This window comes from Sturnira hondurensis, unplaced genomic scaffold (genome assembly GCF_014824575.4).
Source record: "Sturnira hondurensis isolate 20B ecotype Veracruz unplaced genomic scaffold, ASM1482457v3 Scaffold0002638, whole genome shotgun sequence".
NCBI lineage: Eukaryota > Metazoa > Chordata > Mammalia > Chiroptera > Phyllostomidae > Sturnira > Sturnira hondurensis.
The window spans coordinates 8,890,177-8,908,000 of NW_028075269.1; the positions used below are offsets into that span (position 1 = coordinate 8,890,177).

Below are 17,824 nucleotides of genomic sequence, written 5' to 3' on the forward strand. Positions count from 1 at the left end.
CTGGAGGCCTCACCTCACACCTTGGTGACGAAGCCATAAACTGTAATGGCTAAGGACAGCTGTACTGAACTGGCCTGCCACAGGAGCACCCTCATCGAGCGTGTGCCCGATCCTACACTTTCACTGAAAAGAAATCAGGCATCCCCACCCCGAGGGGAGATAGTAAAATTAAATTTTCAGAACTCCAAAGAAGGAACCAAATTATTGGTCAAACATTTATGACTACCAAGATGAAACAGGTCACATGGATGACGTGACGACTGTTAAGGGAAAAGGCACATCCCCTTTATTCCTGCCTGCCCCCCGCCCCACCCCACCAAACCTCAGCACTATTTCCTTCTGCTTTCACCACTTTAAAATAAGGGGAAAATGTCTCTGGAGACTGCAAGAGGGAAAAAAACATGCCCACCTTCAAAACAAGGGGAAAATGATTTTGGTAATTAGACAGCTTAGTTTAACCTGGGAACATGTAATAACAAATTAAACAATCAATTAGTAACACCCAGAAGCTCATAAAATACTGGAAAACAACCAACATAGTATCTGAAAAACCAAATATGCCAGATGAATTTAGTATCTTTTTCTGATAGAATGACAGGTCATATTATCAAGTTAAAAGTGAACAGTATAATCAATTTCAGTGTCATAAGTCTTTTTTATTTTATTCCCCAATGCAGGATAAAAACAATTGGCATGGGAAGAAAAGTATTTAAAAACTGGTTTCAAAAAAAAAAAAAAAAAAAACTAGTTTCAATGCTAAACCAATATCCGTCAACACATTTGAGGACCTCTCTTGAGGACCTGTTTCAGAGCTAAGTTAGTATCTTTATTGATGACTGTCAGGAATCGGTCTCCTCTACGTTTTGAGTTCCACCACATCATATCCCTGAGACCTCGGAAATTTAAAACAGTTATTTCCTTAGTTTTCCTTCCAACCTATTGACCTTGCTTTCCCCTAGGAATCTTAAACAACTTGTTACTTCAACTAAGTGGTGCTATGCTGGAACAAGATGTAAACCCATTTTACGTGGAAATTTTAAGAGAGAAAGAGGGACTACTTTAACAGTTTCATGGTCAAACAGCCAAGGTTCCTTTGAACTCATAGGTAGCTGTTCTCTGTAATAGGAAAATTATGTTAAGATTTCTAAACCAATCCCTCTCAAGGAAGAAGTGGGGACTTTAGCCAAATATCAAGTAGCTATGTTGGCTGATGGTATTTTTGAAGCAGAAAGACAACTTTAGGTGGCATGGTTCAGTGGAGTGAGCTCAGGCTGTGAACTGAGGTCACTGGTTTGATTCCCGGTCAGGGCACATGCCTGGGTTGCCGGCTGGGTCCCTAGTGGGGGCCATGTCAGAGGCAACCACACATTGATGTTTCTCTCCCTTTCTCTCTCCCTCCCTAGAAATGAATAATTAAAATCTTTAAAAAAAAAAGCAGAAAGACAACGGAAGGAAACAGAGTTGAGAGTGCTGAGACGCATCTTTCTGACTCTGTGAGCATGGTAGTTGAAACTGCTCTGTAGATGAAGGAAGTCCCTTCGAAAGGAAATCTTGGTTGGGCATGAGGCATAAAGAATTCTATATTCAGAAACCTTTGCCATTAAAAATAGTATTAAATTAGACTACCAATTGCTAGGGTCTTGAACCTGTTTACCGATCATTTGTTTTTATCGTTATATCTGACTTTTCCCTAAGTATGTAATGAATTTCAGAGGGCTCTCCAAAACTTTCCAGAACACAAAAAGTTCATTTATGAAGACCTGCCAATTTTACATATAGTATATATATATATGTATGTATGTATATATATATATAAAACGGAAATATATACAGCTGAACATAAAATAAGGAAACCATAGCAAAAAGGTCCAAAAGAAGGACTGATTAAGACATAGTCTCATTAGTGAAGTGAAATTCAATGCAATTCATTAAGTATGTATTGATTCCCAACCAATACCTATAAGTAAGAGATACTAAAATATAAGTTCATTTATCAAATATATTTTTAATATTTTCAAATGCCTTAAGTTTGCCAATTCTCTCTGCACTAAAAACTATGATCAAGTTTCTGGATCAACCCTTGCTCTAAGTCCAAGACTGGGAACCAAGTAAGAACAGTATTTCAGTCCTGATTACAACAGTCTTAGACTCATCTACCCAAAGCAAGAAACTGAGGAAGTGGGTATACTGTGAAATAAAACCAAAGAACAGTTACAAATGACCTAAAAAAAATCTCCTTTTTACATCTGGTTAAACGTTCTTGTTTCCTTCTTTTGTAGGATTACCTGACTTTAACCCAAGATGTAAGATCTATTCATAAGTTTATCTTTCTCTATACTGATATATCAGAACATTACGTAAATACCAACAAAATTCACTATCTCATTTCCTAAATTAGATTTTTAAAATTCTGAACTTAAATACCTATATGTATATAATATGATGGAAAATTTTTTCATTTTCTTGTACTCAAATAAGACAACATATTTAAGTTACCCCAATATAGCTAGAAACTAAATAAAATTAATTTAATATTCACAGAGGCTAGCATTGGTGAATAGAATTTATACTACAAAAATAAAAAATCATATAGTCTTTCAAATTAATATATCTTACTGTCTTTCTCTAACGCTCCTACTTCACCTGCAGCACATCAGACAAGGTAATAATTTATGATAATCATATGAAAATATACAATTAATATTCATCACCTCTCATTCCTCATCACTTTAGATGATCAGTAATGCAGAGTGAAAATGCTGTCAGATTTCTAATTGCTTTGTAATGGGCTTGAAACAGGGAAATCATTAAAGGCAAACAATCTGTCATTTGTCCGTTACTTTAACTATCTATCACACAAAAAAACTCATTAAAGAAATTGCTAATGAGCTACAAAAGACCATACTCATGGTGCTTCTACAACAGATTAAAAAGTAATACTATGGAATGCTTAAACCATTTTTAACATGGTATTTTTGTGGAAACTCATCAGCGAAGATCTATTCTTCAGTATTTTTTTAAGCTGTGTGGTTTCATTATTTTGGCATCTAATCCATCACTGCAGAAATCTCTTTAGCATGTAGTACTTGTTTTTCGACAGTCTCTAAATAATTAAATCGAAAGGCTAAAAGAAGAAGCTGAAATGCTAAATGTGTTTACTACTAGTAAACTGACTCAAGTAATAGAAATTAGTGCGATAGTAGCCCTGATGCTCAATGCATTTTCACTACTGAAAATAAACATAATGATCTATTCATCTTAAATAATTCTATCGTCAAATATTATATTCAACTGTTGAAATTGAGCATAATAATATTAAATTCTGCATAATAACATTAACTATTCTGAAGTTTTGCTGGCATTAACCAACACTAAAATGTTTCATGATATTACTTCAAACAATTTTAAAGAGGAAGACAAATCATTTCTTTAAATGTCTACACCAAATTTCACATGTCTTATCAAAGTTCCATCCTGTATGAGATACTTAGTACCATATTTGAAAAAACCATGATAATGACACTAAGCTGGTTTTAAAAATAAATATGCATATGAACAAATGATCCAGAAATGTTTTGTTAATTATATAGTTCAACTGTATTTTACTTTAGAAAATTATGAAAGTAACAAAACACTTATTATTTTTTATTTTCCCAAGGATGAATTAAGTCATGTATTTATTTCGGACAACAAAATGTAATCTTAGTAATCAAGCCAAACTTCTTTTAAATTTGTAGACCCATTCATATCTATTGGAATACACACAAATTTATAAACTGAAATGCAACGGCTTTTTTAGCCAGGTCCCATGATTTATGCTAGTGAATTTCAAGCTAACTTTGAAAGGTTCCATAACACTCTGGAAACATCTTCATTATACTCTCTAATTGACTCAAACAGACTTCGTATCAACTGTTTAACACATTTTAACCTACAAATTAACACCCTTTGATCATTCAGATTAACCTTTCTGCTGTGAGTCAATCACATGACAAAAATAAAATAAACTTTAAAAAAATATTCAGATTTAAAAAGCTAAGATGGGGAAGGGAGAATTTTAAAAAACAATAAAAGCATCTAAATATCCCTCCATGGCTGGAAGAGGCCACCGCAAGGCTTCAAATTCCAAAGCGCCTGGAAAGCTCACGGAAAAGTCACGGCGATCATAAGAACAAAGAAAAAAGGGTGAAGAACTGAATAGGGGAAATAATAAGTTGGCATTTCTAAATAATAAGCCAGTATTGCTAAAGAGAAACAGAAAATGGATTTTATACAGTATCTTTAATAGGTTCATGGAAAGACTAAACATCAGCTGTGAAGTTAGGAAGACAACAGGAACAACATTCTCAGATAAGATGAAGACCTTTAGGAGGTCAGAAACAAGCTTGAAAGGACACTGACGCCACTGAAGCTAAACGAATAAGGAAAACACAGCAACAGGTGTGACTGCGACACCCGTCTGTGTGCCTCTTTGTTGCTTAGTGCAGTGCCTTACTCAGACTGTCTGAGTGTTCACTGAGGACCACTGCTGTGAAGACAAAAGATGGAACAGATCAAATGAAGACGACCAGCAAGTGTGTGTGTGTGGGGGGGGGGGGGCAAAAAAACACGAAAAACCATTTCTACAAGAGGAGGCAGGATTACTCATTAGGCTATCTATCTAAAGCTTTATGATAATGTGCCAAAAAACAAAGAAAGAAGTTTCTCTAATGCTCACCATTCATCTCTCACCTCAGTCAAAGCATTGTTTAAACTCCACACACCCATACATCTCCCTGGATTAGCCTAATTTTGATTCAAGGATTTTAATCATTCAGGTAATCTGCTTTATTCTGTACCTGTAAATTATTNTTACTCATTAGGCTATCTATCTAAAGCTTTATGATAATGTGCCAAAAACCAAGGAAAGAAGTTTCTCTAATGCTCACCATTCATCTCTCACCTCAGTCAAAGCATTGTTTAAACTCCACACACCCATACATCTCCCTGGATTAGCCTAATTTTGATTCAAGGATTTTAATCATTCAGGTAATCTGCTTTATTCTGTACCTGTAAATTATTTACTGTCCGGATGCCTGTGATTTCCTTGGCATGGTACTCTCCACAGATACCTATTTGTCTGTCTACCCACGCAAACTCTAAGCTTTTGAAAGAGCAACAGACAACTCTGTCTTTATGTCTCTGATAAGAGAGGGTGGGACATATAGTTAAACACTCAATAAAAATGTGTTGATTGAATGAATAAGTGAATGAAAGCTATATATGCATCACACCATTGTGTGTGTGTTTTATCTCATTACTGGCTAATTATTGATCCTTTTAAAAAAATTCTCACCCAAGGATATATTTATTGATTTTAGAGAGAAAAGCAGAGAAAGAGAAAGAGAGAAAAGGTGAGGGGGAGAGAGGGGAAGAGAGAAAGAAACATCAGTGAGAATGGGAGAGAGAAACATCAATCAGTGGCCTCCTGTATGCCAGGGACTGAAGCCGCAGCCTTAAGTATGTGTCCTGTCCAGGACGGAACCCGCCACTTTTGGGTGCACAAGAAAATGCTCCAACGAACTGAGCCACCCAGCCAGGGCTCTTGGTAGTTTTCCTCTCTTCCCAGGAGATTTCAAATTGCTCTAGGGGCAATAATTGTTAAATTGTTCTAAATAACTTTAGAACATGACTACAATATTTGGTGGTACTTAAATATAGCTTAGGTCACTCATAAAATCCCTAAAAATTCATAGATAAATAAGATCAAGGTGCCCTGGCTGGTGCAGCTCAGTGGATTGAGCACAGGCTGCGAACTGAAGGGTTGCCTGTTTGATTCCCAGTCAGGGCACAGGCCTGGGTTGCGGGCCAGGTCCCCAGTGGGGCCACATGGAAAGCAACCACACAATGATGTTTCTCAGCCTCTCTTTCTCTTTCTCCTTCCCTTCCCCTCTCTTTAAAAGTGAATAAATAAAATCTTTAAAAAAATAAAATCAAGGAAATTACAGCATTAAAATGAAAGAGAACCAACTATATGGAAAAACATATTTGCCAATGACACCTACGACAAAGGTTTGGCCTCCAAAATATATAAAGAACTCACACAACTCCCCTCCAGGAAGACAAAAAACCCAATTAAAAAGGGGCAAAAGACTTGAACAGACACTTCTCCAAGGAGGAGATACAGAGAGGGCCCAGAGACGTATGAAAAGATGCTCAGCATCACTAGCCATCAGAGAGATGCAAATTAAAACCACAATGAGATACCACCTCACACCAGTCAGAATGGCTATCATAAACAAAGAAACAAACAACAAGTGCTGGAGAGGTTGTGGGGAAAAGGGGACTCTAGTTCACTGTTGGTGCGAATACAGACTGGTGGAGCTACTGTGGAAAATAGTATGGAATTTCCTCATAAAACTAAAAATGGAACTGCCTCTTGACCCAGCAATTCCACTGCTGGAATTATACCCTAAGAGCCCTGAAACACCAATGCAAAAGAACCTACACACCCCAATGTTCATAGCAGCACAATTTATAATAGTCAAGTGCAGGAAGCAACCTAAGTGCCCAGCAGTAAATGAGTGGATCAAAAAACTATGGTAAGCCCTGGCTGGTGTAGCTCAGTGGATTGAGCACAGGCCTGCGAACGACACGATCGCAGTTCCCAGTGCTAACACAGTTTATATTTCTGCAATGTTAGTTTTACCTAAACTGGAAAAAATTGCTTTCTTAAAAAAAGGTAAGAAACAAACCTATTATAGATACCCATCATTAGAACTCCAGAAAATGTGGCAACACAGCTGGTGCTTAGTTTCCGTGAGAGGTGTCCCTACCCTCAGAGATCTGCCAACCCAGTTAGAGAATAAGAACATGCATTTGAAGTACATAAAAATACCGTATGGGGTAGGATGGGTACAAATGAGTAGTATACACAGGACATACTATGAAAGTTGAGAGGAAGAAAGTAATTTCCAATGGCTGGGCCAACATAAAAGGTTTGATAAAAAAGAGGCCCTAAAGAAGGGCTAAAACTCATAGGAGGAAGTAAAGAGCTAAGGTGTTATAAGCAAGGGAGAACCATCAGAACACAATTACGGGTGGAAAACCAAGAAAAGAACCCATTGTTTATGTTTATTGCATAATAGGTGATGAGGCTGAAACACTAAGGATCATATTGGGGAGGTAACTGAATGCCAAGTCAAGGAGTTAGGACTTTATCTTCTTGACCACCTGTTCAATAAAGGAGTTACTAGTCAGATGTGGCTGTTGAGCACTTGAATTTGGCTAGTCCAAATTGAGACACACTGTACAGTTAAAATACGGACCAGCTTTGAAGATTTAGTATGAAAAAGGAATAGACCATATCTCAATAATTTTTATATGGATTACATTTTGAAATGGTCACATTCTGTATATACTGGGTTAAATCATATATATTATTGAAATTCATTTCTCTAGTTTCATTTTACTTGCCTAACATGGCTACACGGCCACGAACATGGCTTGCATTACACGTTATACACATGTGCGTAAAAGTGGGCTTACCATTGTGGGTACACAGAACATAGAGTTTATTCTTACATCATTTATTTCTTAATTATTGTATTTATTATATTATTATTAACCTACTTTTGCCCACCCCTGTGTTTCTGTTAGACAGTACTGCTCTAGAAAGTGAAAAAGGGAAGGAAGATGATTGAGCAGGCATTCCCACAAAACGGTGTTTTAAGAAATGCATTCTGGCATAAATAAATGCAAATTCAGATTTATAAATAAATCTGTATAAATAAACAAAGTCAGATTTATTCAAAAAACTGATACGGTTTTTCAATAAGCAAAGGCAGGAAGAGGAAAGAAATAAAAACGAGGCGGCAGTGAAGTGGGACTGCTACAGTTTACAAGATATCTACGGGACAGAACCACCAATGCCACATGGTGACTTTGTCTGGATTCTGATTCAAGCAAACCAACCATAAAAAGACATTCCTGAAACAATCAGATAAATGTAAACAAGGACTAGACGTTAGATGTCTACAATGAATTATTGATCCCTTTGGTGGAAAATGACATTATAGAGATGAGAGAAAATGTTGCAAATTAGTATGCTTTAGAGATGCAAAGCAAAGCGTGTCAAGGTGGACTGATGGAACACTTGTGATTTGCTGGGGGTAAAAAGTGCATCTTACTTTCCCAACCCAAACAAATAAATATGTAAAAAAGGGAATTGAGCATATTGAGGTGCTGTGATTAGACTTTTCAGAATTTGGTTTAAAAAAGAAGTAAAAAAGATAATACCATACCCTAATGGAATCATAAATTAAGATAAGGAGCTCTTTCGTAAGGACTGGAAGACCTGGGCATAATTATCCACACAGGGAAGGACTAGCGGTGGAAAGGAGAGCCAGAACAGTTTGCAGGGACAGTGCTGCGTAGGAAGGTATTCAGAACAACACCGCATTCCACCACTTTGGGTGAACACCCCAATGCCATGTGGAGACTGTGTTTGCATTCTGATTCAAGCAAGCCAACCACAGAAAGACATTCTTGAAACAACCAGATAAATGTAAATAAGGACTAGATGTCAGATTTCAACAATGAATTATTGATCATTTCCCTTAGGGCTACAGAGAAGGCATGTTGCAACCAGGATCAAGCCAGATTCTTCAATTTGGTATAATCTTTTTTTGTGCCTTTTTAAAAACATGTCAAAATCTTATGAAGAACCTAATCTATACATAGAGTTTGAGATTTTTTTACTTTCCTGTGTCATTCATTCTTTTTTAAAAAAGATTTCAGTTATTCATTTTTACAGAGAGGGGAGGTGAAGGAGAGAAATATCAATGTGCGGTTGCCTTGGTTGCCTCTCCGTTGCCTCTCCTGTGCCCTTACTGGGGGCCTGGCCCACGACCCAGGTGTGTGCCCTGACTGGGAATGGAACTGGTAACCCTTTGGTTTGCAGCCCTTGCTCAATCCACTGAGCTACACCAGCCAGGGCTATCATTCAGTCATTCTTCATAGTTCATACCATTGTTAAACAGTGGGCCATATTAAATATCCACATTCATTGAGACTCTCTGAGTTTCCTGGATTTCCTGGAAGTCTATTTCCTTTGCCAGATTAGGGAAGTTCTCCTTTATTATTTGTTCAAATAAGTTTTCCACTCGTGGCTGCTCCTCTTCCCCTTCTGTTACCCCTATATCACAGTTATTAACAACCACACCTAAAACAAAAGCAAACTAAGAGGACAGCTAGATAGGGAACAGAACCATAGAAATGGAGATCACATGGAGGGTTAGCAACAGGGGAGTGGGAGGAGGAGAAATGGGGAGAAGGTACAGAGAATAAGTAGCATAGGCAGTGGGTAGAAAATAGGGGGGAGGGCAAGAATATTATGGGAAATACAGAATCTAAAGAACTTGTGACACATGGACATAAACTAAAGGGGGGGAATGATGGGGGAGGGGTGTGCAGGATGGAGGGGAATGAAGGGGGGAATAGGACAACTGTAATGGCATAATCAATAAAATATAATAAAAATTAAAAATGAAAATTAAAATAAAATATTTTATTGACTTGTTTAGGTTTATCTGGACTAATCCTCTAATTGAGATCTGGTAGAAGATTAAAATGAAGGAAAGCAAATCTAAGCAGTAAAAACAAAACAATCTTAACATGTCCAAGTGAAATTAAATCATGCTGCCAAGAAATAAGATGCAGTGTTTGCCTCCAGGTACAATGCAAGAAACAGAGGTCAATGTAAGGGTAAGCAGCACAGAGAAGAGATAATAAATGGCAAACATAGAATGGAAGAAAGGGAGACGGAAGAAAGAAAAATCTAACCAAAAAGTTAACCGTGCCCATTTAGAGTGCCCGCCACTACCTCAAAGTGGGGCAAGTTATTCTACTTTTTCTGTAAACTTCAAAGATGGCATGGTTGCCTTGGGAATATGTAAACTTGCTAAGAGCCCTGTTTTGCTGCTATTATAATCAGCTTTTTGAACTTAATCCTTGGTTTGTTTCCTTAAGTACAAAGTGAGAAAAATAGCACTTGCCTTACTCGCATCACTGCGTTGAAGTGAAAGTGAAGCCAGATAGTATATGTGAAAAGCCTTGGAAATATTGTCTCTCTTAAGCCGGTTGCTAAGACGTAAATGAAACAATTTGTTTGAACATCCCCCCCCTCCCCCCCCAAAAAACCTGGCGGGGGGCCGAACCCTATTCGGCATAAGTTTTAGTTCCCTTAATTTTCAAATGAAAACATTCTAAGGGAAGTGTAGGGACTAAAGAGGATTCAGTTCTCACCCTTCTCACCATCCCTTAGTACATTCGTCAACCAGAAAAGAGGGGAGCAGCGCTGAGTAGGGAGAGCGGAGCAAGTGTTGGGGAAGGCAGAGAGGCAGCCCAGAGGGGTAGGGGTCCTTACTGAGGCAGAAGAGAGAGACGACGTTGACGGAGTACGGACAAGAGGGAGTTTAAGGCGAGGAGAAGGACGCTTTTTTCCCACAGCTTGAGCTGCTGCTGGAGAACTCCTTGGTAGCGGACTGGTTACCATAGCGACCGCGTCCTGTAGGGCGGAGCAGTGCTTCCGACCAGTGTCACGGCCACAATGCCTCGACTAGAAACGTGGTCACGTCAAAGCAATACTTCCGGCGGAAGAAGAATCAGTTCTGAGTTCTGGCCCATCACTTGTAAGCAGAAAGTCCCCAAGCCTCAGTGAAGTTTGGTAAGTTTGATTACGAGCGAAGCCAGGGGAGGTCCTCCGGATAGTTACCTGGGAACAGTGGATTCCCAAGTCCCAGTTTTGAGGAGTTCCTGGCTATCTCGTTAAGTTCCCAGCTGTGGCAGAAGTTGCCTGGCTTCAGGGGCTCCTGGCAGGGTCTCTGTAGCCTGGAGACTGCAGACAGAATCCTCGAGTGTATAGATTCGGCGTCTCCTTGCGAGGACTGCAATAACAGGGACTCTTGCTCGCTACCTCCTGTGTACTGGCTATTTCGCATTCTTTCAATGTAATTTGGAAGAAAAGAAGTGAACTGAAAAACTTAAGAGGGAATGCTCCCAAATTCATCTTATTTATTTGGTCTTTTGCTTTGCTTTAAAAAATAATTCTTTTTGTAAACTTCTATTAAGCTCCTTTAGTGTATTCAGTGAATGCTTACTGAATGCCGCGTTTACCCTAAGACAAGCAGAAATACCACCTTAGAGGGTCATCCATCACTCGGCTTCATCATTGAATTCTATTTTGTTTATTGCTATTGTATATTCATTAACTTAAATCTGAGCGTATAACATTAAACATCTAACAAATTTTTCACACTTGCCTGTACTCTTATATATGAAATTCTTGGGGCATTTTAACCAAAGCTATGTGCTTCAGCAAGTTTCTACTATACTCATAATTTACTCAAATATCTAAATATTAAAGAAGTTAGAAAAGCATTACTTGCTTATTTCTTAGGTACATGCACACTGTAATGAATTTAATTAACTGTCATTGGTATTTTCATTCAGCTGATCTGAGAAGGCCCACCTCTCCTTCAATGGATGATGGCATTTGAACAGACACCAAAAAAGGATTGGTACAGCATTCTGGGGGCAAACCCATCTGCAAGTATATCAGACCTAAAACAAAATTATCAAAAACTCATATTAATGGTAAGTCTGTTCTTTCAGATTTTAAATTATGCAGTGGGGAGGGGTGGTGGAATCAGTTTCTTTTTTATGTGACGAATTTGTTTCCATAAAATGAATGCATGGTATTCAGTGTATTGATTCGGTTCACTGAAAGTTTCAGTCATATTTTAACAAAAGAAAAGTTGCTTTGAGGTGGCATAGTAGTTTGGTGCAGGAGATCTGAGTCACGCTGAGTGAGTTGGAATTCTGATTCCACCACTAACTTTGAGATCTTGGACACATTACTTTCCCCTATATGTGCCTCTGTGTAATATATTGAAATAATCCATGTAAAATGCTTAGAATGTGTCCTGTAATAAGCAGCATTATCATCCAGCAGTCACTAGGTACATGTGGCTATTGAGAACTTACAATATAGCTTAGTCCAATTCAGATATGCTATAAATATAGCTCAGTGGATTGAGTGTGGGCCTGTGAATCACACAGATATGCTGTAAATATAAAATAAAAATTGTATTTCAAATACTTAGTACAAAAAAACAAAATAATCTAAAACTTTTTTGCTGATTGCATATTGAAATGGCAATATTTTGGATATATTGGCTATTTTGCATATTCTATACATAATATGTGAAAATATATTTGCCTGTATAAGGAAATATATTATCAAAATTGATTTTCATCTTTTTTACTTTTTTTAAAGCTTTTATTTATTTATTTTTAGAGAAGGGGGAGGGAGGGAGAGAAACAACGTGTGGTTGCCTCTCACCTGCCCCCTACTGGAGACCTGGCCCACAACCCAGGCGTGTGCCCTGACTGGGAATCGAGCCTGCGATGCTTTGGTTTGCAGGCCCACACACAATCCACTGAACCACACCAGCCAGAGCTCTTTTTACTTTTTTAACATTACATATGTGGCTTGCATTTATAGTTTATATTATATTTGTCTTGTATACTGTCAATTATACATTGTTTTTCACCTGACTACATTCTTTTGTGAAATGAGTTGTAGTATTTATAAATGTATATATTTATAAATATATTTATAAATACTTATATTTATATTTATTTATTAGATGTATATTTATTTATATATCTTTACTAATTTGTATTAATGTTTTCACACCTAATTGTTTGTTTTTTAACTCAATGTGAGTAATTTTGTCATGGTCTCTGTAATACTCAGTTTCAAAAGAAGATAGGTCATTACCTATATGGCATCAATTGTTTCTCTAGCTTCTATCAGATAGATCTGTGGGATTTTGTTATAACTACTAGTGTTTATTCCGAGAAACAGTAGGTATTTCACTGTCGGGAATGTATTGCTATCCCTGCTTTAGGTAATAAGTTAAAAACACATGGGATGTGTATGCGTGTGTGTTTTGTCTCAGAGTTTTTAAGATATCTAAGAGTAAAATTAAGTAGACTTAATGGAAAAATTTATTACTAAATTATCTTTGAACCTTGGTTACCTGGTAGATGAGGCTGGAGTAGACTGGGACCAGATTGTGCAGGGCCTTGTAGGCCATATGGGCCTTTAATTTGGCCATTTGCACTTAACCGGACAGCATCTCTTCAGCACCAGAGTGAATGAACCATCTTAAATTCCTGATAGCAGTGTATCAAAGTGTTCTCGTTCCTCTACATCTCACCAACATTTGATGCTATTAATCTCCTGCATTTCAGCTACTGGGGTTTCTCAATTTTGCCACCATTGACATTTTGGGTCCAGTAATTCTTCGTTATGCGGGACTGTCCCGTGTATTATAGGCTGTTCATCAGCATCCTAAATGCCAATTAACAACTAAAACTGCCTTTGGGGAGTCAAAATTGCCAACTCCTCTATCTTCTTGAGAACCACTGTACAATGTTCTGTTTTTAGTGATATCTTGTGGTTTTCTTTTGTATTTCTCTGATGACAAATGATGTTAAGAACTTTTTAATGTGATTCTTAGCCTTTGTATACCTTTCTTTTGAGGAGTGTCTTTAAAAATATATAATATGTACATTCTTGATACTGTGTATATTTTCTTTTCATCTGTGGTTTGCCAGCCCATTTTCTTTCTTTTGTTTTGTTTTGTTTTGTTTTTAATGCCTTTTTTAAAAAAAAATTTTTTATTTAATTCTTGTTCAAGTACAGCTTTCTGTCTTATATTCCCAACCCTGCCCACCCCCCACCCCATGCCGCCTGCCTCGCTCCCCTTTCCACCCCCCATCCTTAGTTATTGTCCATGTGTCCTTTATACTTGTTCATGTGAGTCCACCCCCTTTTCCCCTATGATTCTCTCCCCTCTCCCCTCTGGACCCTGTCACATTTTCTTAATTATATATTTTGAAGAGCAGGAATGTTTTGTTTTGATGAAGTACAATTTATCAAATGTTTGTTTTATGGTTCGTGCTTTCTGTGTCTTCTCTAAAAAGGCCATGAAAATATTCTGTGTTTTCTTCTAGAAGCTATAGAGTTTGCTTTTACCTTTATACCTATGTATAGTTTTTGTGAATGGGGTGAAACAGGGGGTAGTATTTTTGTTTTTCTCTCAGTAAGTATATCCATTTGTTCATCATGTATTGAAAAGATTTTATTCTTTTTGTTAGATTGTCTTGACAGTGCGGGTCTGGACTGGATTCTGATTGATTTATTTGTCTATCCTTTTATTACTCTGTCTTGATTACTGGAGGTTTATAGTCAGTTTCAAAGTCATGTAAAGTTAGGGTCTCTAATTTTATCCTTTTGGAATTTATTTTGGTTATTTTAGTTTCCTTGAATGTCTACAGAACTTTAGAATCAGCCGTTAATTTCTATTTTTAAAAGTCCTGCCTGAATTTTGATTTTGGCAGAATGGGCATCTTAACAGTAGTGAGTCTTCTAATCCGTGAATGTATTACAGCTCTCTACTAGTTAAGTCACCTTTAATTTCTCTTAGAAGTCTTTCAGAACTTTTAGTGTGGCATGTACATCTTGCTTTGGATTTAATTCTAGGTTTTTTGATGCTTTTGGTTTCATTATAAATGATATTTTTCAAAATATCATTTTCTAGTTATTGATAGATAGTATATAGAGCTATAGTTTATTTTTATAGACTGATCTTATATCTCACAGTCTTGGTAAATTTGCTTTTTTAGTTGTCTCATAGCCGTTTTTGTAGATTCGTTAGAATTTTTACCAACACTATTATGCCATTTGCAAATAGCAATATTTAACTCTTTTTATTTTATATGCCTTTTATTTGTTTGTTTTTTTTGCCTTAATGCATTGTATATGTGCTTCTGTTACAGCGCTCAGTTGAAGTGGTGAGAGCAAATACCCTTGTCTTGTTCCTAATTTTAGGAAGGAAATTTTTTCAATATTGTACTATTACATATAATATTAGCTGTATGTTTTTAAGATGCCCCTTTACCAGGTTGGGGAAATTCCTCTATTCCTAGTCTGCTAGGAGTATTACCATGAATGGGTATTGAACTTTGTTAGTTTTTTTAATATTAATTGAAGTTTGCATATATTAGTTTCCTCCTTTAATTTATGAGTTCCATTGATTTTTCTTAGTGTTAGGTTTATTTTGCTTTGCTAGGATAAACAAATCTCTCTTGTTCATGAAGTATTATGCTTTTTATATATTGCAGGATTCTAATTGCTGTTATTTTGTTAAGGATTGTTGTGTCTAGATTCATGATGTATATTGGTGCAATTTTCTTTTTTGAATGCCCATGCCTAAGTTTAGTATCACAGTTATGAGGTCCTACAAAATAATTGGTGAGTGATTCCATTTTTTTCTTTTCTGAAAGAGTTGTATGAGATTGCCTTTTTAAAAAAATTTTTTAAAATACAGTAGTTTTATTTATTTTATTTTTAATTAAAGATTTTATTTATTTATCTTTAGAGGGGAAGGGAAGGAGAGAAGGAGAGAAATATCCATGTATGGTTGCCTCTCTTGCGTCCCCTGCTGGGAACTGGCCTGCAACCCAGGCATGTGCCCTGACTGGGAATTGAACCACGATCCCTTGGTTCACAGGCCTGTGCTCAATCCACTGAGCTATGCCAGCCAGGCAGATTGCCTTTATTTTTTATTAGAACTGTTTAATAGAATTTACTAGGGAAGTCATCTAGGCCTGACGTTTCCTTTCTGGGAAATCCTGTAATTATGAATGTAATTATTTTCAGAGGCTGTAGGGCTATTCACATTTTCTGTTTCCTGTTGTAGTTTTCAAGAATTTGTCCATTCCTTTGTGGAGTCAAATTCATTGCTATAATGCCCATACTATCTTCTTATTCTTTAATTACTATGAAGCATGTAGTCATGTTTTCCCTATCATTCTTTACATTGGCAATTTATGTTTTTCGTTCTTTTTCCTGATCAGTCTTACTGGAGGTTTATCCCTTTTGTTAAGCTGCCAGAAACCAGCTTCTGCTTCATTGAGGGTTTTTGGTATTGTTTGTCCAGTTTTCTTCACTTGATTTCTGCTTTTTAATTTTATTATATCCTTTCTTCTACTTAGTTGCTTTGCTTTTCCAGCTTATTAATGTGGAAACATACATTATTGCCTGTACACCTGTCTTCTTTCTTTACATAGCCATTTAAAGCTGTAAGTTTCTCTCTGAGCAAGAAGCACTGTTTTAGCTGCATCCTACAAATTTTGATGTGTATTTTTATCATTTAGTTTAAAGTTTTTTAAAATTTCTCCTGTAATAGTTTTCTTCATCGTGTGGATTACTAGGAAGTACATTATTTAACTTCTAAATGTTGGAAAACATACAGATCTTTTTATTTCAGATTTCTCATTTAATTCTATTGTGGTTAGAGAATGTACTTGGGTAGATTTCATTCCTTTGGAGTTTGTTAAAACTTTTTTTATGGCCCAGCATGTGGCCTATCTTGGTGAATGTTCTCAATCACTTGAAAATTGGATACTCTGCTATTGTCGAATACAGTGTTCTGTAAATATCTATTAGGTTACATTGATATGTCATTCAGAAATTCTGTACTCTTATTGATTTTTTTGTCTATTTATTTGATCAACTTATGATTGTGGATTTTCCTTTTTTTTCTTTAATTCTGTTAATTTTGTTTTATGATTTTGGGACATTTTTATCAGGTGTCTTCGTGGATTTGAATCTTTGACCATTGTAAAACTCCCCCATTTCTCATTGTACTCTCCTTGAAGTCTGCTTTGGTATTAATATAACTACACCAGCTTTCATGTACTGTGTTTGTATGATTTATCTTTTGCCATTCTCTCAGCCTGTCTCTTATGTTTAAAGTGTGTTTTCTTGTATATAGTGACCTGTTGGGTTTAAAACATTCCAATCTGTCAATCTCTGCCTTTTTATTAGGGGTGTTTAGTCCATCTACATCCACTCTCCCATCCCCCCACCCGCCCCCAGCTTGAGCTATAATTGATACATAACGTTGTGGAAGTTCAGGTGTACAACATGATGACCAATACACATACATTTTGCAAAATGACTACCACAGTAGTGTTCATTAACACATCCATCACCTCATAGTTACCACTGTGTGTATGTATGAACCTTTGAAGATTCGTTCTCTTAGCAACTATCTGGTGCTCAGTTCAACATTGGTAACTGGTCACTGTGCTGTGCACTCCATCTCCAGAACTTCTTTATCTTGTAACTGGAAGTTTGTGCTCTGATCAGCATCTTATCTCCTCCACCCCGTAGTTCATTTACACTTTATGGAATTATTGACAATGTTTGGGTTTAAATCTATAATCTTTTTGTTTTTAGATTTGCCCTATTTTCTCTATGACTTTATTTTGCCTTTCTTACCATCTTTTGGGTAACTCAAGTATTTTTTCAAGAATCAGCTATTCTATTTCTTCTGTCAAGCTTTTAGTTTATTTAGTGCACCATTTTCATCTGATCCTCTTGTATACTCATAATTATTTTGAAGCTTCTGTCTGATAATTCTAACATGTGGGCCTACTCTGGGTCTAGTTCTGTATCCTTTCATGACAAGGGATCACATTTTCCTGCCTCTTTGCACGTCTTGTTTTTATTGAATGCCTAAAGTTGTCTGTGAATGGAGAGTGGAGACCGTGGTAAACAATGGCCCTGTTCCTGGGCACAGGCACGCCCCTTTTGTAAGGCGGCTGGGTGGCAAGCTAAGTCAGTCTTGTCTTCCCTTGAGCTGTCTTTGTTTTTTCTCTTCATTTTGTTATGGAAGCTCTTTCCATATGTTTGATGATCCTTGGT

General features: G+C 36.9%; 2 protein-coding genes across 2 annotated transcripts in view; one reads left to right on the top strand and one right to left on the bottom strand.

Moving 5' to 3' along the window:
- DCDC1 (doublecortin domain containing 1) overlaps positions 1-10,541 on the bottom strand; it is a 380,146-nt gene extending 369,605 nt beyond the window's left edge. Inside the window, exon 1 of the mRNA XM_037040449.1 lies at positions 10,406-10,541. The gene's annotated coding sequence lies outside the window, so the exon portion shown is untranslated. The remainder of the gene's footprint in view (positions 1-10,405) is intronic.
- Positions 10,542-10,624: 83 nt separating this feature from the next.
- Positions 10,625-17,824, top strand: part of DNAJC24 (DnaJ heat shock protein family (Hsp40) member C24) — a 55,224-nt gene continuing 48,024 nt past the window's right edge. Inside the window, exons 1-2 of the mRNA XM_037040447.1 lie at positions 10,625-10,705; positions 11,491-11,634. Of these exons, the coding sequence (XP_036896342.1) occupies positions 11,524-11,634 (111 nt within the window). The 5' untranslated portion in view covers positions 10,625-10,705; positions 11,491-11,523. The remainder of the gene's footprint in view (positions 10,706-11,490; positions 11,635-17,824) is intronic.